The 23,980-nt window shown below is 53.4% G+C and overlaps 4 protein-coding genes and 2 long non-coding RNA genes across 11 annotated transcripts in view; 2 read left to right on the forward strand and 4 right to left on the reverse strand.

Annotated features, from left to right (window-relative positions):
• Window positions 1-3,625, reverse strand: part of clcn6 (chloride channel 6) — a 12,513-nt gene extending 8,888 nt beyond the window's left edge. The window contains exons 1-11 of one of the 2 annotated variants that reach the window (XM_029827869.1): window positions 3,452-3,625; window positions 2,519-2,578; window positions 2,337-2,402; window positions 1,475-1,540; window positions 1,323-1,389; window positions 1,049-1,155; window positions 849-975; window positions 700-767; window positions 553-611; window positions 343-475; window positions 1-38 (exon numbers count right to left, since the gene is read on the reverse strand). The exon at window positions 1-38 is cut by the window's left edge and continues 76 nt beyond it. In XM_029827869.1, the coding sequence (XP_029683729.1) occupies window positions 1-38; window positions 343-475; window positions 553-611; window positions 700-767; window positions 849-975; window positions 1,049-1,155; window positions 1,323-1,389; window positions 1,475-1,540; window positions 2,337-2,402; window positions 2,519-2,578; window positions 3,452-3,529 (869 nt within the window). In that variant the 5' untranslated portion in view covers window positions 3,530-3,625. Of the gene's footprint in view, window positions 39-342; window positions 476-552; window positions 612-699; window positions 768-848; window positions 976-1,048; window positions 1,156-1,322; window positions 1,390-1,474; window positions 1,541-2,336; window positions 2,403-2,518; window positions 2,694-2,774; window positions 2,816-3,451 lie in introns of those variants that run through there. The other variant, XM_029827868.1, reaches the window with a different exon arrangement.
• Window positions 3,626-4,093: 468 nt separating this feature from the next.
• mthfr (methylenetetrahydrofolate reductase (NAD(P)H)) lies at window positions 4,094-10,395 on the forward strand. 3 transcript variants are annotated; one of them, XM_029827872.1, is made up of 12 exons: window positions 4,094-4,479; window positions 5,155-5,416; window positions 5,489-5,727; window positions 5,958-6,068; window positions 6,526-6,719; window positions 7,308-7,558; window positions 7,744-7,878; window positions 7,972-8,152; window positions 8,779-8,961; window positions 9,066-9,167; window positions 9,247-9,366; window positions 9,561-10,395. In XM_029827872.1, exons 2-12 carry the CDS (start codon window positions 5,169-5,171, stop codon window positions 9,777-9,779), a joined length of 1,983 nt encoding a protein of 660 aa, XP_029683732.1. In that variant the 5' UTR covers window positions 4,094-4,479; window positions 5,155-5,168; the 3' UTR covers window positions 9,780-10,395. The 3 variants fall into 3 exon arrangements, with proteins under 3 accessions (XP_029683732.1, XP_029683730.1, XP_029683731.1); XM_029827870.1 differs by having other exon boundaries at window positions 4,095-4,606; XM_029827871.1 differs by having other exon boundaries at window positions 4,095-4,411.
• On the reverse strand, window positions 8,000-8,686 carry LOC115247175 (uncharacterized). Its single transcript, XR_003886227.1, has 3 exons — window positions 8,548-8,686; window positions 8,320-8,462; window positions 8,000-8,139 (listed from the first exon to the last, which is right to left on the reverse strand). It is a non-coding gene; the product is annotated as an uncharacterized lncRNA (long non-coding RNA).
• Window positions 8,697-10,590, reverse strand: LOC115247174 (uncharacterized). 2 transcript variants are annotated; one of them, XR_003886225.1, is made up of 4 exons: window positions 10,427-10,590; window positions 9,218-9,420; window positions 9,006-9,119; window positions 8,697-8,841 (listed from the first exon to the last, which is right to left on the reverse strand). It is a non-coding gene; the product is annotated as an uncharacterized lncRNA (long non-coding RNA). The 2 variants fall into 2 exon arrangements; XR_003886226.1 differs by having other exon boundaries at window positions 8,917-9,119.
• Window positions 10,591-10,773: 183 nt separating this feature from the next.
• slc38a5b (solute carrier family 38 member 5b) lies at window positions 10,774-16,536 on the forward strand. The gene is made up of 16 exons (XM_029827884.1): window positions 10,774-10,902; window positions 11,719-11,820; window positions 11,889-11,958; window positions 13,021-13,136; window positions 13,266-13,339; window positions 13,405-13,497; window positions 13,587-13,668; window positions 13,772-13,854; window positions 13,933-13,991; window positions 14,512-14,628; window positions 14,712-14,791; window positions 14,901-15,001; window positions 15,087-15,211; window positions 15,783-15,927; window positions 16,007-16,110; window positions 16,195-16,536. Exons 2-16 carry the CDS (start codon window positions 11,765-11,767, stop codon window positions 16,297-16,299), a joined length of 1,410 nt encoding a protein of 469 aa, XP_029683744.1. The 5' UTR covers window positions 10,774-10,902; window positions 11,719-11,764; the 3' UTR covers window positions 16,300-16,536.
• Window positions 16,537-17,223: 687 nt separating this feature from the next.
• On the reverse strand, window positions 17,224-23,694 carry ccdc22 (CCC complex scaffolding subunit CCDC22). 2 transcript variants are annotated; one of them, XM_011620754.2, is made up of 16 exons: window positions 23,303-23,693; window positions 22,826-23,003; window positions 22,495-22,627; window positions 22,302-22,408; window positions 22,133-22,217; window positions 21,771-21,940; window positions 21,494-21,694; window positions 21,246-21,416; window positions 19,216-19,335; window positions 19,021-19,137; window positions 18,842-18,943; window positions 18,664-18,771; window positions 18,459-18,554; window positions 18,287-18,346; window positions 18,139-18,213; window positions 17,224-17,911 (listed from the first exon to the last, which is right to left on the reverse strand). In XM_011620754.2, the coding sequence occupies exons 1-16, from the start codon at window positions 23,350-23,352 to the stop codon at window positions 17,798-17,800; spliced, it is 1,887 nt and encodes a 628-aa protein (XP_011619056.1). In that variant the 5' UTR covers window positions 23,353-23,693; the 3' UTR covers window positions 17,224-17,797. The 2 variants fall into 2 exon arrangements, with proteins under 2 accessions (XP_011619056.1, XP_029683733.1); XM_029827873.1 differs by lacking the exons at window positions 17,224-17,911; window positions 18,139-18,213; window positions 18,287-18,346 and adding an exon at window positions 18,373-18,408 and having other exon boundaries at window positions 18,441-18,554; window positions 23,303-23,694.
• Window positions 23,695-23,980: the final 286 nt, after the last annotated feature.

Raw genomic sequence — 23,980 nt, forward strand, 5'->3', positions numbered from 1 at the left:
AAGTTGAGTGTGAAAGCAGCCGACATGGAGGAGAAGAGCTGCGGAGGAGAGGAAAAACGGAACGGTCCATTAGGGGGGGCCATACTGGGACCAGTCCAGCCCAGGACCCAACAACCAACACGCCAGTTGGAAGAATAACGCACAATTTTTGTTTGGGAAGGAATCTCCTGTTCCACACGGGAATGTTCTCAGCATGTGCGTCAGGTGCGCAGATCTTCAGTGAACATTTTACGCTTTAAGAAAAACTGACTTTTGAATTTTGGCGCGTGCTGAGTCCACAGACTGTCAGTAGGAACACACCCGACCTTCATGCCTTCACACCTCACTCATGACTCAACCTACCACTTTCCAGGTGAGGGCCTGATTCCAGAAGGAGGAGCCTTCCTCCAGGCTGAAGAGAGTCCCACCTATGGGAGCTCCGAAAGCAGCAGCGACGCCGGCGGCAGCGCCCGCAGACACAAAGTCCCTCTTCTCTCTGAGAGGAGGAGGAACATGATGAGCCCACCGACCTGGAGGTGGTCTGAGCTGCAGGCAGCAAGTGAGCAGCTGTACCTGTCGCTGCGGAAGTACGGGAAGTCCAATTTGATCCTCTTGAAAGTGATGCTCTGAAACTGAGAGGCATTTGGTAACATGGCTATCGCCACGGCAACAGGACAGGCGTCGTGCAGGTTGCCGGTGTGTGTGTGTGTGTGTGTCTACCTGAGGGAGACCAGCTCCCACCACAGCTCCACTGTGGATCATTGGACCTTCTTTTCCCACAAACAGACCTGAGGAGACGAGAGGTGAGTAAATGTCCCGGTGCCATGAGCTCAGAAGAACGAGCGGAGAGCCGCCAGCTCTCACGTTACCTCCAGCTACGCTGAACACCACTCCCATCACTTTGCAGAAGAAAGTTCGGAAGCGAACGATTCCGGGGATCCTCACGCCATTAAGGTAACTTTTAATTTCCGGGATTCCCGAACCTGCAGCGATTGGCTGGAGGTGGAGGTGAGCAGGTGAGCATGGTGACGGTGGTACAGAGGAGAGCGTGTGTTGTGCACAGCCCCACCTCAACAAGCACAACCAGACTAGCGATGAAGATGAAGGTGCAGTTGAAGGCCAGCAGTTCCAGCAGAGACACCACCAGGCAGCCGCCCTCGCTGCACCGCTCCACAGCTGGAGGCGGCTTCAGGTGGACAACACAAACCTGACACATGAAGCTAAACCGAGACGTGGCACGTGCACCTGGGGCAACGTGCTGATACACCTGATCGGGCATCACATGACGGCCCAACACACACACCCCCACACATCACGCCTCAACACCAGGGTGCAAAAGATACAGTCCCCCACCACACTGAACTTGATATGAGTGAAGAGGTGTACGAAGAAATCCACCAGCAGGCCCACCTGGAGGACAGGCAACGTGTGGGTTACCATAGCAACGCACCTCAAATCACTCAGGAAAAGGAGGAGGAACCAGAAGTTCACTGACCAGACCGACGGTGACGCCGATGGAAAACATCATCACCCACCGCACAGCTTCCTGCTTCTTAGCTGTCTGGGAGAGGATAGACTGGTTATACTGGGACAGAGGGGGTCAAGGACTGGTTATACTGGGACAGAGGGGGTCAAGGACTGGTTATACTGGGACAGAGGGGGTCCAGGACTGGTTATACTGGGAGAGAGGGGGTCCAGGACTGGTTATACTGGGACAGAGGGGGTCCAGGACTGGTTATACTGGGACAGAGGGGGTCCAGGACTGGTTCTACTGGGACAGAGGGGGTCCAGGACTGGTTATACTGGGACAGAGGGTCCAGGACTGGTTATACTGGGGCAGAGGGGGTCAAGGACTGGTTCTACTGGGGCAGAGAGGGTCCAGGACTGGTTCTACTGGGACAGAGAGGGTCCAGGACTGGTTATACTGGGACAGAGAGGGTCCAGGACTGGTTCTACTGGGACAGAGAGGGTCCAGGACTGGTTCTACTGGGGCAGAGGGGTCCAGGACTGGTTCTACTGGGACAGAGAGGGTCCAGGACTGGTTCTACTGGGGCAGAGGGGTCCAGGACTGGTTATACTGGGGCAGAGAGGGTCCAGGACTGGTTCTACTGGGACAGAGAGGGTCCAGAACTGGTTCTACTGGGGCAGAGGGGTCCAGGACTGGTTCTACTGGGACAGAGGGGGTCCAGGACTGGTTCTACTGGGACAGAGGGGGTCCAGGACTGGTTCTACTGGGACAGAGAGGGTCCAGGACTGGTTCTACTGGGGCAGAGGGGTCCAGGACTGGTTCTACTGGGACAGAGGGGTCCAGGACTGGTTCTACTGGGGCAGAGGGGTCCAGGACTGGTTCTACTTACATTACTCTCCATCTTCTCGATAACCTCCACGTGGGGCTCGTTGATGCAGCGGTCATAATCCAAACTCTGTTATTCCCAAGAGAAAAACCTGATCAATACCGTCTGGATGAAACGTCCGTCCTTTATTATTTACACCAGCAACATCAACGTGGACCGAGACAATGTGACATTTGGGTTCTTGCCTCGTAGTCTTTCCTGGGTAAAATCTCATCTTCCTCGTCTCTGATCCCCCCTAAAATAGTCTTTGAAACAGAGAGAGAGAAGAAAAGACCAAAGATGAGGACCTGCGAGACATGGGGGGCCAGTCTGGAGCTCCTGTGGTCACGCGCCCCTTCACGTGGTTCATCATACGCAGACCTGATTTTATGATTCCCAGAGTTAAACCAATGTTTATCTGAAGCTGAGGTGTGGTCGTGCCATCAGGTGAAGGTACCTCACCAGTAAATTCCTTTCAAGAGTGGCATCATGTGACGCTGGGTGTGAAACTTCCTGGGGACAGATGCCAGGACATTTGGACGGAGCAAGATACTGGTTCTTCCAGTTTAATAAAGATGCTTCCTTTACGCCTCTTTCAACCCAGCTTTGTTCTCTGACTAAAACGGGAACATTGTTGTCTTCAGAGCAGGACGACGGGATTCAGCTGTCCACCTGAGGGACACCCCTCTGAAGACAACAGTGTCCACGGGTGGGCCATGGACACCCAATTCACACTCTTTAATGCCCAACATCACGTGATTGCCAGGATGTTCCATCCCGTAATAATGCAAATCACCACCAAGGAAGCAATCAGGGACCCGGTGCAGACTCGAGCTGCGGGATCCTCCAGTTCATTTGGAGGCGGACCGAAGGAGCGAGAGACTGTTTGGTGCTACAATTACGCAATGATTCTATAGATTTGGCTGTGGCTCTCTAGAACGAGCCAATTAGCGTCCCTGTGAGGGAGCAGAGCCTGGGAGCAGAGCCTGGGAGCAGCCTGGGAGCAGCCTGGGAACAGCCTGGGAGCAGGGTGGAGCGCGCGCACAAAAGCGGGAGCGGATGAGACGCAAAGCTTTTCCAACCATTTACAAGCGTGATTAAAGCCACAGTAACAGAGGTGCTACGCGTGCTGGGCCTACCATCTCTTCGGGTGTCCGCGACTCTCCATCTCTGCAGCAGCAACACTGGCAACACGCACAGTTCCCCAAACACGCCATCTTCCTTGTTGTGTCACGGTGCGTTCACGCCTGCAGTAAAACTGAAACTTCCATTCACGTGTGGAGGACGCGCCTGATGACGCGTTTGTCCCCAGCCCTTCTCAGAAAGATCAGACACAGATATTAACCAAACACCAAACCGTATATTTCAAATAGGTTTTAATATAAATCAAACACGGATTTTCTTTCGTCCGAAAAGCTGAAGAAGGAAGTTACCGTGTCTTTGAAAATTCCCAATTCCTACAATTTACAAATCTATCACCTGCTGTGTAGCGAAAATTATTGACAAAAATATAATTTAAAGGTGATGTGACCAAATAACTGTTTATGCTAAACAATACAAATTCATTATTAAACGCGTAATAAATGTAAATCTGGAAGTTGTTACCATTATCATGGTAGAGATATTTTCAGGCGTCACTTAAAATACAGTGGGAGACTTTGGGTCGCTCTGCCACAGGAGCAAAAAGATGTAAATTGATTGGCATTAATTATAAAATATTGTAAATGTACTGATACAGTAGCACACTTATCAGTTTCAATAAAGTTTTGGGGGGGGAGTTCCGCCTGCGTTAAGGGTTTACTTCCTGTTGTGAGGAAACACAAATTGCATGACTTTTGGCTGGTTTAGAGAAGTTCTGAGTGATAGGTGGTGATTTAATCACCCTATATTTTGTTGTTAAGGAATTGAAATGATCCAAATTTGTTAAACGAGGTGACGTAATGACACGGTCTGTCCATAGCGCTCAGCTAGCCGCTCAGCTAGCCGCTAGCCCTGTGCGTGGCTGCGGTGCGCATGCGCAGCACAGCTTAGCCGCAGCGTTTACGTCCCAATAACATCGAGTATCCGAGAGTCCGCACAAAGACGACTGGCCGTGGGATGTGAGGCGCCTTCTGCTTTCGCTTTTATTTTGCCTTTAGGCGACTTGTGCAGGAGCAGCGTGGTTTTCGTGCGTCCCCTAACCTTAACCCTACGCACCTTTTCAGCTTCGAGCGTGTGCGCGACTTATGGACAAAAGTTCCCATGTGCACGTGGACGCGCCGATCCTCTTTTACAAGAGCAACCGCATAAAGTTGGTTAGTTGCGTCATAAGAGGTCTTCGTGGTCCAAAACAGCTGCTGCGAAAAACGGAAATAGAAATCTAAACTGGTCATTAAAAGCACCGCGTCTGCTCACATGACAAATGTTTTACCAAATAGCTGCAGAGACGTGGCCATAAAGTAGACTTTTGTTTGATCAAGCTTGACTCTGGGACTGCAGCGACCATTTTGGGGGTCTTTCTTCTCAAGGAGGACCTGGATCTTGGCCTCATTGTTGCTGTTGCATCCTTAAGTAACTGGCCGAGTGGAACAGCAAAGACCAGATTCAGGTCTCCAAACCCAGACGGTGTTGAGTCCTGTTGCATGAACTCGGATTACTGTGATAAAACTAATGTTTTCACAGGCACTTAATTCTTAGGGTTTTTTTTATTTTAAAGAGTGTTGCACATCTTGCACCCAGTAATGTTCTTGGGTTATTCGCATTTGAAATGTTTCCACACAGAGTAAAGATGCATCCAGAACTCTGAGATGTGCCTAGTCTGGACACAAGATGACCCATGGCAACGATGTGTTTCTGTCCCCAGTGTAAGTGGCCATCATGGTGAACCAGGTTCAGAGCGTGGACAGCAGTTGGCAGTCAAGTAAGGCCGATTCCAGCGGAGCCAGTAACAGCAGCGGGGAGAGTTCCAAGGAGAGCTCCAGGTGCTCCACGCCGGTGCTGGATGCAGACCGCTCCGACAGGTTACGAGACAAAATGCGCAGGAGAATTGAGTCTGGAGATCATTGGTTCTCGCTGGAATTCTTTCCTCCCCGCACAGCCAGCGGAGCCGTCAACCTCATCTCAAGGTGGAGTGAGAGGAAGGGCAAGCTCCTCGTTAACGTTAATAAGGCTGACGAGGATGACGTTGCTTTCTGTAGATTTGACCGGATGGGTTCTGGGGGGCCCCTGTTCATCGACATCACGTGGCACCCAGCCGGGGACCCGGGCTCTGACAAGGAGACCTCGTCCATGATGATTGCCAGCACAGCAGTCAACTACTGTGGCCTGGAGAGCATCCTCCATCTGACCTGCTGCAACCAGACGAAAGACAAGATCACAGGCTACCTGGGCAAGGCCAAGCACCTGGGCCTGAAGAACATCATGGCGCTGCGGGGAGGTAGGACCTGCACAGGCTTGAGATGAGCAACCGCTCCACAGCAACAGTCCTCACAGTTCAGAAAAGCTTTTTAGATGAAAAGGTCTTCATTTTATAGCATTATGGGATGTTAAAGGATTAACATGGCTACATGGGAGCTTCCTCATCTGTCGGCTGCTGAGGTTGAGTCTGTCAGAACGAGCTCCTGTCTCGGGTTCGTCCTGACGGGTTCCTGTTGATGTTCTGCACAGACCCGGTGGGAGCAGACTGGGAGGAGGAGGAGGGAGGCTTCAACTATGCCGTTGACCTGGTGAAACACATCCGCTCAGAGTTTGATGATTACTTTGACATCTGTGTGGCAGGTGTGCTTGTCCTCTCCTGTCCCCTTCTGTCCTCTCCTGTCCCCTTCTGTCCCCTTCTGTCCTCTCCTGTCCTCTCCTGTCCCCTTCTGTCCCCTTCTGTCCTCTCCTGTCCCCTTCTGTCCTCTCCTGTCCTCTTGTCTGTCCTCTCCTGTCCTCTCCTGTCCCCTTCTGTCCTCTCCTGTCCCCTTCTGTCCTCTTCTGTCCTCTCCTGTCCCCTTCTGTCCTCTCCTGTCCCCTTCTGTCCTCTCCTGTCCTCTTCTGTCCTCTCCTGTCCCCTTCTGTCCTCTCCTGTCCCCTTCTGTCCTCTCCTGTCCTCTTGTCTGTCCTCTCCTGTCCTCTTCTGTCCTCTCCTGTCCTCTTCTGTCCTCTCCTGTCCTCTCCTGTCCCCTCCTGTCCCCTTCTGTCCTCTCCTGTCCTCTCCTGTCCTCTCCAGAGGTTGACGGCTGTGTCTGTCCAGGATACCCGACGGGCCACCCTGAAGCAGAGAGCTACCAGCAGGACCTTCGCCACCTGAAGGAGAAGGTGGATGCTGGAGCAGACTTTGTCATCACTCAGCTCTTCTTCAGGGCTGAGACTTTCCTCAAGTTCCTGGACGACTGCAGGACGATTGGAATCACGTGTCCCATCTTACCTGGAATTTTCCCCATTCAGGTACCAGCGGTGTTTCTCTGTTTGATCCTTTCACTGAGGTGTTGAGAGGAGCTGCAGCAAGTGTAAGTGAACCTAGAGCAGGGGTGGGCAAACATTTTGATTCGTGGGCCACAATGGGTTCTAACATTTGACAGAGGGGCCGGACCAGGAGCAGATGGATGGATGGAGTGCTTTGGTAACCTCACCTCATTGGAGAAAAAATACACATCTTGGGATATGGAGAAAACATGTGCTTTAATTTCAAATGAAAATGAAGAGAAGCATTACAACAAAATATCTGACTTTGGAATGAGTCTTAAAACACTTAAAATCAAATGAATAAAATGTGCCTTTTTAAAAAAAATGAATAACCATTTCTATTTTAAAGCACTGAAAGTTCTGTTATCCTTCAGGATATCACCATCTCTCTCCTCCTGACTGTCTTTTTTCTAGTGGGAAAACACCAGAATTGCAGTGAAAATATAACATTAACAAGGTTTATTCATTTAATTTTTCAAGTTTGGCGGGCCGGATTAAAACGTTTACCGGGCCGCATGTGGCCCCCGGGCCTTAGTTTGCCCATGCCTGACCTAGAACATGGACTTGCAGGGGTACCAGTCTCTGCGCCAGCTGGTCAAACTGTCCAAACTGGAGGTCCCGGAGGAAATCACCAGCATCCTCGAGCCCATCAAAGACAACGATGCTGCTATTCGGAACTATGGAATCCAGTTGGCGGTGGAGATGTGCCGCGTGCTTCTGGACAGCGGGAAGGTTCCCGGACTCCACTTTTACACTCTGAACCGGGAGGTAGCCACCATGGAGGTTCTTCGACAGCTGGGTCTGTGGACCGAAGACCCCAGGTCAGTGCTGTTCTGACCCAGAAGGATCCGCCAGTGTTGCTCATCCTCTCAGGATCTCAACATGTGCAGAAACAAACAGCTCCTAAAGCTTCTCACGCTCCATCGTTGATGCTCCTCGCGTCTGATCCTTCACACACCTGCAAATCTTAGTGTCGTGCTCCGTTTGAGTGTCTCTTTTCTGGCAGACGACCTCTTCCCTGGGCGGTGAGTGCACACCCCAAACGGAAGGTGGAAGATGTTCGACCCATCTTCTGGGCATCAAGACCCAAGAGCTACATTTACCGAACCCAGGACTGGGACGACTTCCCCAACGGCAGATGGTAACCTCCATAATGTCCTTACTCAGGACTATGAATGCCTACGAGAGTCTTCAGTGGTGACTGGAATTGATGTCAGTCTTCTGATGCCTTCAGGGGAAACTCTTCATCTCCAGCGTTCGGTGAGCTAAATGACTATTACCTGTTCTACCTGAAGAGCAAGTCCTCCAAAGAGGCCCTGCTGCAGATGTGGGGCGAGGAGCTGCTGAGTGAGGAGAGCGTCTTCGAGGTGTTCACCTTTTACATCACAGCTCAGTCCAACCGCTGTGGACAGAAGGTGGAGAACATTCACACGTTTACCTGTCAGTCTGACCTTCCGCTCAGCCTTCAGGTTTCTTTGCGTCTGATCTGCTTTAACGGTCTTAAAGATTGTTGATGTGGAATCAACAATCTGCTGCTTCCTGGTTGAAAGAGCAACAACACTAAGAAGTGTCTAAAATGCACCTTAAAGGCGTGTGTGTGACAGCGTGTTGAAGACCAGGAGCCGGTGAAGGTGCAGAGTTGCTCCTTCAATCTTCTAAGGAGCAATTAGGAATCTTCTCAGTGTCCCATCCGTCTTCCTGGGACACATGGGAGGATTCTGGAAGCTGAGCCCAGGTTAAAGTTGTAGGAGACATCAGACATGAAGATTATTTCCACACACTTTTAGCTGTATAAATCATGTGAACGCACAGCTGATGGGAGGATTGGACCTGCTCTGGAGCAGCCAAATGGTCGTAGTGACACCACATGCTTGAGGATGAAGGTTAGACAAAGATGCAGGCCACGCCCCCTGACAGTCTGGGGGGGGGCTCCAACGTCTCTGTCTGTTCCAAACAGGTGTAACGCAGGTGTTGAAAGGGTCCGTGCAGCCGGTGTTGACGGGTGTCCTCGGTTCTGCCGCCTCACCCTTGTGTTCTCCAGGTTTTGTGTCTGCCCTGGAACGATGAGCCTCTGGCCCAGGAAACCAATTTGCTGAAGGATGAGCTGGAGAAAGTGAACAGACGAGGAGTTCTCACCATCAACTCGCAGCCCAACATCAACGGAAAACCGTCTACTGACCCAATTGTAGGATGGGGACCAGCAGGGGGATACGTCTACCAGAAGGTGTCCACGCTAAAACGTGCTAATGCCTGAAATCAGGAAGTTACCGTTTGCTTCAGATTGCTCCAGCTGTGAGGTCACGTGTGTCTCTGTGCTGAACCTCTCAGGCCTACTTGGAGTTCTTCACTTCCAGTGAAAATGTGACGGCTCTCCTTAAAGTTCTGAAGAAGTATGAGCCGCGAGTCAACTACCACATTGTCAACGTGCACGTATGTTCAGTCGTTCCATGCCGGTGCACGACGTGTGTGCGCGTGATCACCTGTCACACTCGCCAATGCTAACGTGCAGGGTCGGAACCTGACCAACGCCCCGGACATGCAGCCCAACGCCGTGACCTGGGGCATCTTCGCAGGCCGGGAGATCGTCCAGCCGACCGTCGTGGATCCAGTCAGCTTCATGTCCTGGAAGGTGAGGCGGAGATCCACGGAGATCCACGGAGATCCACGGAGATCCACGGAGATCCTGGAAGCACCAACAGATCAGAAGGATTTACTGTCAATCAGCAGATGTCGTCCATGCGCTCTTCATTCTCCTGTGTGTGTGTGTGTGTGTGCGCGTGTGCGTGTGTGTGTGTGTGTGTGTGTGTGACCCTGCTGCCTCAGGATGAAGCCTTCGCCCTGTGGATCGAGCAGTGGGCTAAACTGTACGAGGACGAGTCCCCGTCACGCATGATCATCCAGTACATCCATGACAACTACTTCCTGGTGAACCTGGTGGACAACGACTTCCCCCTGGACAACTGTCTGTGGCAGGTCATCGACGACATGTTCGAGCTGCTCGATAGTCCTGCGGCGCCGCCCTGTGAGGACGCCACGCCCTAGGTTCTGGCCTCTTTTACCCTGAGGCGGGGGGGAACCGCTCTCTGGAAGTTTGCACAAAAACCTTTCAGCTAGTTTTTTTACCTTCACGATGAGTTTTTTCCTCATCTCTAACATTTAGAAACACTATTTTGTTAAATTCGTGCCTTTGGTGAACGCTGGGGCTCTTTTTTATGGTCACCTGATGTCGTCGTGCCGGTTTTAAACCCTTTAACAAGCCTGTTTATTGAAAAGCCCTCGGGGCAATTAAACTGATCACCTCATGAAATGTTACTGTTACAAGCTAAACAGTGGGAATGTGTTGCCGTGGTAACAGCCCGTAGAGAAATCAACCTGACTAAAGGAAGGAGATGTTCTGCGTGTTGGGGAACACCAGGAGCGCCGGCTGTACCTCCGGATCAGTACCGTAGCTCCGGATCAGTACCGTAGCTCCGGATCAGTACCGTACCTCCGGATCAGTACCGTAGCTCCGGATCAGTACCGTACCTCCGGATCAGTACCGTAGCTCCGGATCAGTACCGTACCTCCGGATCAGTACCGTAGCTCCGGATCAGTACCGTAGCTCCGGATCAGGGTCCTTCTCTATTGATGCCGTTTCATTAAACACAATTCTGACACATCTTTGCGTTGGTTCCTTGATCTTTACTCACGTCATCTTTACTCCTGCGTCGGTGTCCCGACCGCGTCTTCTCCCGACCGCGTCTTCTCCCGACCACGTCTTCTCCCGACCACGTCTTCTCCCGACCGCGTCTTCTCCCGACCGCGTCTTCTCCCGACCGCGTCTTCTCCCTCCTGCTCGGCTCTCTCCGAATCCCCGGTCTCATATTTCTGCTTGTTTGGAAAGTTTCCACGTTGGTGCAGCAGTTGGTTACGCAACCCTGTGAATCAACAGACTGTTCAGAGAAGGGTCCAAAGCGTGAGTCCACTGAACCTCAGGGCGCCCAGACAGATGCAGATAACGTGGTCTCTGGCAGGGGGAGGAGCTACAGGGTCTGATGTCACATGTGCCCCCCCCCCGCTGCTGAGGACATCTGGTCTCTGGAGGGATCTGGTCTCTTTCTCACCTCAGAACTTCACCACGCAGGTCAGTGGTCTTCAGGCTCCTCTGGCATCGGTTCTGATTCTGGTGAGTCTGATCTCCTGCCACGTGTTCGTCCTGATCCAGAAGGTCGAGAGTTAGAGAGTTCTTCTTGAAGTCCACAAACTTCTGCAAATTATTTTCAGGACGACGATAGAAGGTTCTGGAAAATAATAAGTAATGAGAACTTTTTCAACGGCTTCATAATAAAAATGTGCAGTTCTGGTGCCTCAGATTAAAGAGGAGATCTTTAAATGACTCTGACGCACGTCAGCTGCGCGTGCACGAGGTGAAAGTAAAAGATGTCAGCGAAAACATGATGTCACACACGTGTGTTTGTGTCCAAAAGTCTGTGATTGGGGGATGGGGTGGGACCAGGACAGCTACAGTCATGTCTGATGAGGACAGGGTGAGGAGCCAGAATCCTGAAATCCTCAATCAGGAACCTTTGCCAAGCCAATCTGTTATGGTTCTTCTGGATCTGTTGGCTTCACACGTGCAGGTTGGGGTGAAGGTGTTTCCAACATGAGTGTGAGACCGGAGCAGGAGGCTCATTCTGAGCTCTTATCGGCACGTCTGATGGACACGATGAAGAAGAGAACAAACGATCCTGGACACAGATCCCTCCATCTCCTCCTTCCTGCTCAGCCACGATTCCGTGATTGATCCTTCCACAGCTCTGAGGCTGGTGTGGAGATGTTGTGGAGACCAATCGTCTTCAGGCCGGTTCTCCTGGCCCACTCAGGAGAACCGGCCACATCAGACGAGATTAGCATCTGCTTCATTCTCTGACGAAGCTTTAAATGAATCATTTGGATGATTCCTCTTTGTAATAACTTCAATATCTTTTATTTTCATCCTCAGATTTGACACACGTGAATCCTTTTGTTCTGCTGAAACATCTGTAAATATGGAAGAGCAGAAACGTTCAAATGGAAACGATGCGGCTCTTCCTCTGGAGGAAGGGTACGTTGACTCCCTGCGTTCCCCGACATATATCTAGATATTATTTATATATTACTGTGATATTTTAGACTGATACCAGAGACGACAACGTTTCTGCATCAGAAGAATGATGGATCGAAAAGTCCTCAGTTCACAGATGTGAGTAGAAACACACAAATTACTTCCTCTGTAACTCAAATGGTCTCTGATGAGGAGGGGGTGGGGCCAACACCGGGGGTGGGGCCAACACTGGGGGTGGAGCAGATACAAGGGGCGGGGGTGGGGCCAACACCGGGGGTGGAGCAGATACAAGGGGTGGGGGTGGGGCCAACACCGGGGGTGGAGCAGATACAAGGGGCGGGGGTGGGGCCAACACCGGGGGGTGGAGCAGATACAAGGGGTGGGGGTGGGGCCAACACCGGGGGTGGAGCAGATACAAGGAGCGGGGGTGGAGCAAATACAAGGGGCGGGGGTGGGGCCATCACCGGGGGTGGGGCCAACACCGGGGGGTGGAGCCAACACCGGGGGTGGGGCCAACACCGGGGGGTGGAGCAGATACAAGGGGTGGGGGTGGGGCCAACACCGGGGGTGGAGCAGATACAAGGAGCGGGGGTGGAGCAAATACAAGGGGCGGGGGTGGGGCCATTACCGGGGGTGGAGTAAACACATGGGGTGGAGGTGGGGTGAACAAGGGGGGGGGGGGGGGGGGGGGGGGGCAACATCAGGGTTAGGGAATTTTTGGATGGGCTGGTGGGAACTCAGGGGGTTAGGGGACCGAGAAGGTGCTCCATCTCAGCTTGTGTGTGTGAGTGTGTGTGTGTGAGTATGCGTGTGTGTGTGTGTGTGTGAGTATGTGTGAGTATGTGTGTGAGTATGTGTGTGAGTGTGTGAGTATGTGTGTGAGTGCGTGTGTGTGTGTGAGTATGTGTGTGAGTGTGTGAGTATGTGTGTGAGTGTGTGTGTGTGTGAGTATGTGTGTGAGTATGTGTGTGTGTGTGTGAGTATGTGTGTGTGTGTGTGAGTATGTGTGTGAGTATGTGTGTGTGTGAGTGTGAGTATGTGTGTGTATGTGTGTGAGTGTGTGAGTATGTGTGTGTATGTGTGTGAGTATGTGAGTATGTGTGTGAGTATGTGTGTGTGTGTGAGTATGTGTGTGTGTGTGAGTGTGTGTGTGTGAACACTGCTTGTTGTCTTTAACGGTCTCTCTTTGTGCTCCGTCAGTTTGAGGGTAAAACTACGTTCGCAATGTCCGTCTTCAACCTCAGCAACGCCATCATGGGCAGCGGCATTCTGGGATTGTCGTACGCCATGTCGAACACGGGCATTGTGCTCTTCCTGTGAGTGCACACACACACACACACACACACACACACACACACACAGGTGTGGGAGTGTGGGAGGAGCTCCGCCAGCAGGTGCTCCTCCTCCATCACTGAGCGGTGAGAAGATGGCGTCTGTGTCTGCAGCGTCCTGCTGACGTGCATCGCCTGCCTGTCCTGCTACTCCGTGCACCTCCTGCTGTGCAGCGCGGGGGTCGTGGGTAAGGCTCACCTGCTGCAGGTCTGGCTCCGCCCCGCTGGCTCCTCACCTGCCCGTCTGTTCCAGGGATTCGTGCCTACGAGCAGCTCGGCCTCAGAGCCTTCGGACATCCAGGGAAGATTTTAGCTGCCGTTGTTATAACTTTGCACAACATCGGAGGTGAGGGGTTCGAACACCCACAAAGACGACATGAGGGTGCTGAACGGCTCCCAGGACGTCACATGACCTGCTCCTCTGCTCACCTGCAGCCATGTCCAGCTACCTGTTCATCATCAAGTCGGAGCTGCCGCTGGTCATCCAGGCCTTCCTGGGACAGACGTCCAACTCTGAGTGAGACCCAAAGTTTGGCTTCGATGACACGTTACTGCAGGCTGAGCCACATTTGTGCCAGCGTGTGTGTGTGTGTGTGTGTGTGTGTGTGTGTGATCAACAGCGACTGGTTCATGAATGGAAACTACCTGATCATCATCGTCACCCTCTGCATCATCCTCCCTCTGGCTCTGATGAAGCACCTGGGTACGCCCTTGAACCCCGTCTGGGACGTCTGTGGTTGCTGTTCATGGTCTTGAGGTGCTCCTCTCATGTCCCCTGTAGGCTACCTCGGATACACCAGCGGCTTTTCCCTCTCCTGTATGGTCTTCTTCCTGTCAGCGGTGAGCCTCAGACGCTGGGTCATGTGACCGCTGGGTCACGTGACCGCTGGGTCACGTGACCGCTCCTCTCGCTCTGCTGGGCTCATCATGGGGTCGGGTCTGAATCTGCGTTCTGGGAGGTTCTAACTCGGGACACGCTACCCTGACCCTGAATTGGCCCCGCCCCCGAATTGACTCCGCCCCCGATTTGGCTCCGCCCCCAGCTCCGGCCACTCAGGTCCGCTGCTGTTGTGTTTTTTAAACTAATTTGCTGCAGCTCAACACGAGGATGATGTTTTTAGCCCCTCCATCATAACGGTTTATTAACAGTTATTACAGCCCACCTGAACGTGTAATAACCTCCCACGTGCGCTCGTATCAGCAACATGGAATAAATGAACTCCTGGATAACAGAAATATTAGTTTGCATGTAGCAGCTACCTGCTGCTTTAGCCCTGGCGAACGCTCTCGGAGGAGGAGGAGCCCAGGGAGGAAGGGGCCGTCTTCAGGTGTGTGAACAGGTGCGTCTGTGTCTCCTCAGGTGATCTACAAGAAATTCAACATCACGTGTCCTCTGCAAACGTTTGGCAACGCGTCTGTGAGCGACGTGGTCCCGGACGACGGCTGCACCACCAAGTACTTCACCATCAACCAAGAGGTCGGCTTTGACCCTCCAGCGCGTGAACTTGTGAGTCGTCCTCACGATCCCTCAGTCACGTGAGAACTTCATCCCAATTTCAGACGGCGTACACCATCCCCATCCTGGCCTTCGCCTTCGTGTGTCATCCCGAAGTTCTGCCCATCTACACAGAACTCAGCAAGTAAGATGCTCCGACCATCAGAGAGGAGACGATGGTGGAAACGCAGAAGCAGCTTGATGTTAGTCATGATTAAAATCTGATAAATCTCCGTCTGCTTTGGTCCCGGAAGTCCCACCAAGAGAAGAATGCAGAACATTGGGAACGTTTCCATCCTGGGAATGTTCACCATGTATTTCTTCACAGCCGTATTTGGATACCTGACCTTCTACGGTGAGGAAACATCTGCAGAACTCGTGAACACGACCTGGTCACCACCTAAGTGTGTGTGTGTGTGTGTGTGTGTGTGTGTGTGCAGAAAACACCGAAGCAGAGCTTCTTCATACCTACAGTAAGGTGGATCCTCTGGACACTCTGATCCTCTGTGTTCGAGTTGCTGTTCTTGTTGCCGTCACTCTGACTGTACCCGTGGTTCTGTTTCCTGTGAGTCCACACACACGCACACACACACACACACAACCATCCAGAGGGCCTATGTTCTGGCGTGGTGGGGTCAAAGGTCATCCATACTGAGAGCCCCTTTTTGGCCCCTTGAGGCCACAGCCTCATTATTTGGGTCACCCTTTGGGGGAGGGTTTAGGACCCTGGTCTTGGGGAGCCCAGCCTGATGGGGGCCTTACGGAGCAAACAAGGAAGCCAACAATGTGGACCCCCGAACACCCAGACTGGACCTGGAGACTCTGTCCGACCCTCACTGGTAACTGGTTACGGCCCGTTTAAGGGGGTCCGGTACCCCCACACCCCAGATCAGTACCCGCAGGAATCCTCAAGGGATACAGTCAAATCCAGGTCCACAGAACACTGAGGATGGGGAGCTGGTCCACTCTGAATCCCAGGTACAGCTGTTCAGTGGCCCCTCCCCAGGGAGGCCCAGGAGTGTGAGCCCCCGCCAGGACACCCCCACGCTCCACGTTTCCATTTGAACATGAAATGAACTTGTGCTTTAACGCTGCTTCCGTACCTCAGACGTGCACGTGTGCTCGTGTCCTGCCAGATTCGCCGCGCCCTCCTGCAGCTGCTGTTTCCAGGGAGACCGTTTCACTGGCTGCGCCACGTCTCCATCGCCCTCTGCCTGCTGCTCGTGGTCAACCTTCTGGTCATCCTGGTCCCAGACATCCGCGACATCTTCGGCATCACAGGTCAGAGGTCGCCCAGCGTGGAAGCTTCAGCCAGATGGTGATCTGTGATGGCAACCATTGATGTGTCCTCTGTTACCAGGGGCAACCACCGCTCCCAGCCTGATCTTCATCCTCCCAGGACTGTTTTACATCCGCATCATCCCGACCAGTCAGGAGCCCATGAACTCCAGACCAAAGATCCAGGTAGAGACAGTTGTAACAGAGGTCAGAGGTGAAGGTCGGAGGTGAAGGTCACATCATAGAACATTCGGCTGTTTCTGCCTCCAGGCCGCGTGTTTCACAGCCCTGGGCTTCATCTTCATGACCATGAGTCTCACCTTCATCGGGCTGGACTGGACGAGTGGAGACAAGCGAAGTCTGGGAGGTCATTAAGACGCCGGCACGTCCGCGGGACCGTTGGGGCGTTTGTGGACCGAAGCAGTAAAGGACACGTTGGGTTTGGCTCAGCAGAACACGACAGGCGGGGCTCCCCGGGCCCACGCAGAACCTCCACCAAGTCTTTGTTGGACCAAAGTAAAACTGGACAATATTCAGAGCAAATCTAGAAGGTTCTGTTCTCCCAACACAACGGCAGCGAGTGATTTCGCCTGTTGGAGCGCACGTTTTAACTAAAAGAATCAGTTTGATGAAAAGACCTTCAGGTAGTGATGCACCAGTGGAAAGATCTCACACACTCTCACACACACTCACTCTCACACACACACGCTCACACACTCTCACACTCACTCACTCACACTCTCACTCACTCACACTCTCACTCACTCACACTCACTCACGCTCACACACTCTCACTCTCTCTCTCTCTCACACACACACACACACTCTCACTCACTCACACTCTCACTCTCACACACACTCACTCTCACTCACTCTCTCTCTCACACTCACACACTCACTCACTCACACTCTCTCACACTCACTCTCACACTCTCACACACACTCACACACACACACTCTCTCACACACTCACACTCTCTCACACACACACTCTCACTCACTCACACTCTCTCACACTCACTCACCCTCACTCACGCTCACACACTCTCTCACACACACACTCTCACACACTCACACTCTCTCTCACACACTCTCACACACACACACTCACACACAACTCACACACTCTCACACACACACGCTCTCTCACTCACACACTCACACTCTCTCACACTCACACTCTCACACACACTCACACACACACACACTCACACTCTCTCACACACAACTCACTCACACACTCACACTCTCTCACACACACTCTTTCGGTGTGTAAAAGACAAACACACAGACAGCTGAAACATTCCTAATCAGTCCTGGGAGTTTTTATTAGAGCAGCAGCCGATCCATGAACGCTGGATGTGACCCGGCTTCACCTGGAGCAGCAGAACCTCCGCGTCCCTCCCCCCTCACCCAGGTGGACCGGCTCCCCCAGACCGGCTCGGACTGGAGCAGAACTGTTGTTGAGCTTTGATCCTTACGCTGGACAGAACCGAGCACTTCCCCTCTGACGACTCTGCTGCTTCAACATTTTAAGGCATCTTTATTAAATTCATACACAAAACTCGCAGCTGTGCCGACTTTTAAATGTGATTCACGGAATATTTGGATTCAAGGTGTTGCTAGAGTGATAAAACGTTTCTCACATAACTTTAATCCGAGAAAGACGTCATCAAAGTGTCTGCACAGAACGAGGGGGCCTGGAGCGCCCCCTGCTGGCCTGGAGCGCCCCCTGCCGGCCTGGAGCGCCCCCTGCTGGCCTGGAGCGCCCCCTGCCGGCCAGGCTTTCACGTTTGTCCATGATTGAAAGGAGTCCACTGAGATTCCGATGGATGAGGTGTACCTTGAGTAACAATGCAGTCCCCGGCCGTCTTCAGGCCTCTCGGACCTTGGCAGCGAGGGCAGAGTTCTCCTGGCGGACGGCTCGGTAGTCCTCCAGGATCCGCTCCAGGTTGGCCACAGTTTTGTTCCCGTTTTCTGTCTCGATCTGTGGAAGACGACCAACATGTGAGGATTCCTGGAACCAGGTGGTAAATGCTGAAGGTCCAAACCTTCAGTAGTCACACCTCAGCTGCTTCAGTATTACAGGTAGTTGTTCAGAAACTCTACATTCTGGTCTGGACACTGAAGGTCCAGAGTCTCAAGTGCTCAGGACCCTGGCAGGATGGGTGCTTGTTGGGTCTGAACACAGACCAGTGTCTGCCACAGCTTTACCTGCTCCTCCAGATCTCGAATCTCCCTCAGGATGGTTCCAGTGTCCTCGATGGTCTGGATCAGCTGGTTGCAGTTCTGCAGAATCAGGACGGAGTCATGAGGCCTCGGACCAATCAGGTCTGAATTCTGGTCAATCAGAAGTACGTACTTCGTGCAGAGCCGCCAGGTACTTGTAGGACTTCCGCACCGATTCGTCCTTTTTGGCATCCTGGAAAGCAGGAGTGAAGAAACAGAGTTCTGGGTTTGATCTCAGGTTCTTCTCAGAAATTCCTCCTTCATTGTGGGCCGTTGTGGCCCCAGGCAGGAACCGAACGTGTTACCTTAAAGACCATCTCGTCCGTCACAGCAAAGGTGCGGTCCAGCTTCCCCGTCAGACTGTTGATCTCCTTCTGCAGATGCTTGGTGTCCATCAGGATCTGGAAGAGGAGACGTTGACCTGTGGAAGCCTCCCCCGAGGCTCCGCCTCCCCGTGACCCCGCCCCCGAGGCCCCGCCTCCCCGAGGCCCCGCCTCCGTCCGGACTTACCTTCGTGATCTCCTCCTTCTGTTTCTTGATGTTACTGACGATCTCGAGGATTCTCTGGGTGTACGCCGAGCGAGACGCCTCCTGGGGGAGCCGGTCCACCTGGGCGACCTGCGATTGGGAGAAGGTTCTGCTTCAGATCTCATCCTTCTACCGTCCACACGAGCACGGGAATCTTTACCAGTTGTTTGTACATGTCCTCCTTTTTCTTGGCTTCCTCTGTAGAGACCCGGATTTTTTCATGCAAACTCTTGATCTCTGACAGCTTCCTGGAAGATTCCAGCTGAAATTTGACAAGTGGAACAAGGCTGAACGCGTTTCCATGGCAACCTGCTCAGACATGTGGGTGTGAAGCCTCACGTGGTGGTTGCTGCACATCTCTTTCAGCCTGCGATGCTCTTGGATGAGCGGAGCTCGATGTTTCTCCCACTGGGCGGCCAGATTCACCACCCTCTTCACGCTGGTCTCCACCACCAGCTGCAGCCACAAACAGGAAGAGGAAACGCTCACCCACCGTCCTGCAGGTGGCCTCAAACGGGCCGTCGGCCGTCCTACCTGAAGCTGCACCAGGTTGTTGTCTGCATCTGGCAACAGATCGATGGCTTTCTTCTTCATCTCCATCTTCTCCTCCTTTTCTGAGTTCCCCAGATTTCTCTGCTTCAACTCATTCAACACCTGCGACAGGACAGAGACACGTCTGTGAGACACGTGTGGGGAGACACGTCTGTGAGACACGTGTGGGGAGACACGTCTGTGAGACACGTGTGGGGAGACACGTCTGTGAGACACGTGTGTGAGACACGTGTGGGGAGACACGTCTGTGAGACACGTGTGGGGAGACACGTCTGTGAGACACGTGTGGGGAGACACGTGTGGGGAGACACATGTGGGGAGACATGTCTGTGAGACACGTGTGGGGAGACACGGCTGTGAGACACGTGTGGGGAGACACGTCTGTGAGACACGTGTGGGGAGACACGTGTGGGGAGACACATGTGGGGAGACATGTCTGTGAGACACGTGTGGGGAGACACGGCTGTGAGACACGTGTGGGGAGACACGTCTGTGAGACACGTCTGTGAGACACGTGTGGGGAGACACGTCTGTGAGACACGTGTGGGGAGACACGTCTGTGAGACACGTGTGGGGAGACACGTGTGGGGAGACACGTCTGTGAGACACGTCTGTGAGACACGTGTGGGGAGACACGTCTGTGAGACACGTGTGGTGAGACACGTCTGTGAGACACATGTGGGGAGACACGTGTGGGGAGACACGTGTGGGGAGACACGTCTGTGAGACACGTGTGGGGAGACACGTGTGGGGAGACACGTGTGGGGAGACACGTCTGTGAGACACGTGTGGGGGGACACGTGTGGGGAGACACGTCTGTGAGACACGTCTGTGAGACACGTGTGGGGAGACACATGTGGGGAGACACGTCTGTGAGACACGTGTGGGGAGACACATGTGGGGAGACACGTCTGTGAGACACGTGTGGGGGGACACGTGTGGGGAGACACGTCTGTGAGACACGTCTGTGAGACACGTCTGTGACACACGTGTGGGGAGACACGTCTGTGAGACACGTGTGGGGAGACACGTCTGTGAGACACACGTGTGGGGAGACACATGTGGGGAGACACGTCTGTGACACACGTGTGGGGAGACACGTCTGTGAGACACGTGTGGGGAGACACATCTGTGAGACACACGTGTGGGGAGACACGTCTGTGAGACACGTGTGGGGGGACACGTCTGAGATACATCTGGTGTCCCGGGACACTGCCGTCTCCATGGCCGTCTCCATGGCGATGGCCAGCAGATAAAACCCTTAATTGGAGCCAATGAGTGGCACAAACGGACGCAGCTTCACCGGCGCCGTCAGTCAACATGGACTCGGCCCGTTTTCAGGATCAGCTGTTGTCTTTGACTTGATCGACGGGGTTCTGCTCTCAGAACGCTGGTCTACTGGGGGCCCCCAGAGTCTCTACTGGGGCCCCCAGAGTCTCTACTGGGGCCCCCAGAGTCCCCCCTCTCCCCTCCCCTCCCCCTGCGTGTGTGTTAGCTGTGTGTGTGTTAGCTGTGTGTGTGTTAGGTGTGCGTGTGTTAGGTGTGCGTGTGTTAGGTGTGCGTGTGATAGCTGTGTGTGTGTTAGCTGTGTGTGTGTGTTAGCTGTGTGTGTGTTAGGTGTGCGTGTGTGTTAGCTGTGTGTGTGTTAGCTGTGTGTGTGTTAGCTGTGCGTGTGTTAGCTGTGTGTGTGTTAGCTGTGCGTGTGTGTTAGCTGTGCGTGTGTGTTAGCTGTGCGTGTGTTAGCTGTGCGTGTGTTAGCTGTGCGTGTGTTAGCTGTGCGTGTGTGTTAGCTGTGCGTGTGTGTTAGCTGTGCGTGTGTGTTAGCTGTGTGTGTGTTAGCTGTGCGTGTGTGTTAGCTGTGTGTGTGTTAGCTGTGCGTGTGTTAGCTGTGTGTGTGTTAGCTGTGCGTGTGTGTTAGCTGTGCGTGTGTGTTAGCTGTGCGTGTGTTAGCTGTGTGTGTGTGTTAGCTGTGTGTGTGTTAGCTGTGCGTGTGTGTTAGCTGTGCGCGTTACCTGTGTGCAGCTGACACTCATTAGCTTCATGTCTCCTGTCAGCTGGTCGACGTCACCGTGGAGATGTTGCAACTGTTGCTGCAGCGACATCAGGACCTGCTGCTGCAGCTCGCCGTCCCTCTCTGACTGCACGCCAACGGTGGAGGAGTCTGTTGCCGCGGCGGCGTCCTCCTAACAAGACACATGTCGTCATAGCAATGGAATCAGAAATGCTGCTGCGGCCAAACGCTGCTGCTGGGGGAACTGACCCGTGTGAAGGTGAACTTCTGGCTGTGGGTGAAGTGGGTGCCTTTGGCTAGAACGCCGTCAGAGGGGGCGGAGCCTCGAAAGGCCTGCAGCACCTCGGAGAGGTCAGAGGTGGAGGCACTTTTAGACGGGGGCAGCACAGCCGAACGCAGCTGCTCCTCGATACGTTTGTGAAGACGAGTCAGTTTCCTGCTGCGATAGTCCTGCTCAACACAAAGGTGGCGTTGACTGGGAGCTTCTCCTCGCTTCTCCTCGGACCAGCTGCTGCTGGTCACGTACCTGTGGACTGAGGCGGGACAGGAGCCCCTGGGAGTTCCACTCGCTGTCCCACTCCTGCGCCGCCGTCAGCTCGGCCGTGTGCCGCTCCAGGATGGACGCCACCGCAGAGGCCCGATGGGAGAGCTGGGCCGTCACAGGACGCAGGAAACTCCTCTGGTGGTCCTTCAGATCTGGCAGAGGCAGAGAGGAGGTCAACCAAGCTCAGCAGCATTTGGACCAGGAAGGAAACCAGCTGAAGCTCTGCAGGAATCCTTCCATCATCACCTCGATGCAGCTCTGATGACCCACAAGTCTGGATCATCTCCACACGGTATCTGAACAGGAGCTGGAAAAGCCTGAAGGCTGAAGCGGCAGCGACGCACCTTTCTGCAGCTGCTCTCCTGGACCTTCGGGGCCGCGTGGCCAAACCAGAGGCTGCGAGTGGAACCGGTGCCACGGTCCTGGACCCTGCACAGGGACGAAGAGGTGAGAAACGGGCCCGGTGCAGCTGGGAGGGCTCTGCTGGGGTCGGCCCACATCTTCAGCGCTCACCTGCAGGTCCTGCTGCAGCGGCAGCCGGCAGGTGGGCGGCAGCCAGGGCGCCGCCAGCTGGGCCCTGATGGCAGCAGCCACGGCTCTCTGGAGCAGCAGCATCTTCCCTGCAGGACAGAGTTCAGGTGATGGGCTCGGGACCCTGCTTCTGCAGCCCCACGCCATGCGACAGCTCAGAACGTGTCCTTCATACCGGTGGGTTGGTCCAGGTTCTCTGAACGTTCTCGGGGCAGCTTCTCCACCACGAACATGAGCAGAGAACGAATCTCCGTCTCGTTGCTGTAGAGGAACGTCTGGTAGCCGATCTCTCCTTTATAGCCCAGCTCCTGAAAAGCACCCGTCTCTGATCAACAACCCTTCGGACCTCATTCAGGATCACTCAGAACATCTGCATGCATCAAAACCAGCAGCTGGGCACCATCCAGGACCGGGCTGGGAACAACCCTGATGTTGTGCCAGGGGAGAGGCCCCTTCAGCATCATCATCATCGTCATCGTCATCATCATCATAAAGTGGCGTCCCACCTGGCAGGCCTGGGCCAGGCTCATGCCCACCCTGAAACGGGCGGACATGCCTGGGGGCAGGGACGTGGGCAGCGTGGCGCCCAGACCGGGGTGGATGGCGCGGATGCATCGGACCACCGCCTCCACCATCAGCTCGCTGCTGAACTGCTTGATGCTGCCGATGTCCTCGCTCACCTCCCTGTGGAGGACAAACGGCACCACAGCTCGGGATCCATCACTGACGTTCACATTCTGAGAGCGCGCATGCCAAACGTGAACGTGCGCGTGCGCCCTCACGGCTTCCGTTATTGAGCATCAAACACGAAGAAACAGCAACAGAAGAAATGAGACACTTGACACAGATGACATTTATAATTCCAGGCGTTTGGACACTTTACATGCTGACCTCACGAAGACTTGCTAATTAGCAAATTAAAACTAGGCAGACAACTTTCAATAGGTCATAATAGTTCAAAGTACAAAAGACTGAAGACTTACGTCCCCACTTGTTTGAGGGCGTGAATCAAAATGCCGTCGACTTCTTCCATGGTGGGTTTTCCCCCCTAAAACTATAACAACTAAGTTTTCTAACAGAATGCAGAATAACAAAGAATGGGGAGCCATCAAAGTCTAGTTAGCTAGTGTTAGCATGGCTTTTCCATGCACCAGTGCGGGCTACAGAACTACACCCCATCTTCCCTCCGGGTCCGACCCACACCGGTGCTACTACAGCGACGGACTAGTAAAAAGTCAGATAAAGTAACTTAGAACTGATTTTCTACATAGGTCTAACAAAACTGGACGTTCTCTTCCCAGAATATCGAATACAACCAGAAAAACGGACGAAACAAATCTGACATCCGTATCTCGACGTGAATGTGGCGCGAGAGGTTATGGGAAATGGAGTTTAATATCGACTGGTAAACCGCCATAGACTTAGGAAAAAGACTTACTCAAAACGACATTTCCCAGCATCCTCTACACCAAGTCTTATGACCAAAACCTCATGACAGGAAGTCGGCTCTGGTTCCGTCACAATGATGACTCCGACTCTTTAAAGTAGGATAGATTATGTTTACATTTCAAAGTTCCAGTGATATGTTTTATATACATTATCTATATCTCTTTTAAACTTCACCGTCACGGCCAAGCGGTGAGCAGCAATAAACTGCTGCT

The sequence above is a fragment of the Takifugu rubripes genome, chromosome 20 (genome assembly GCF_901000725.2).
Source record: "Takifugu rubripes chromosome 20, fTakRub1.2, whole genome shotgun sequence".
NCBI lineage: Eukaryota > Metazoa > Chordata > Actinopteri > Tetraodontiformes > Tetraodontidae > Takifugu > Takifugu rubripes.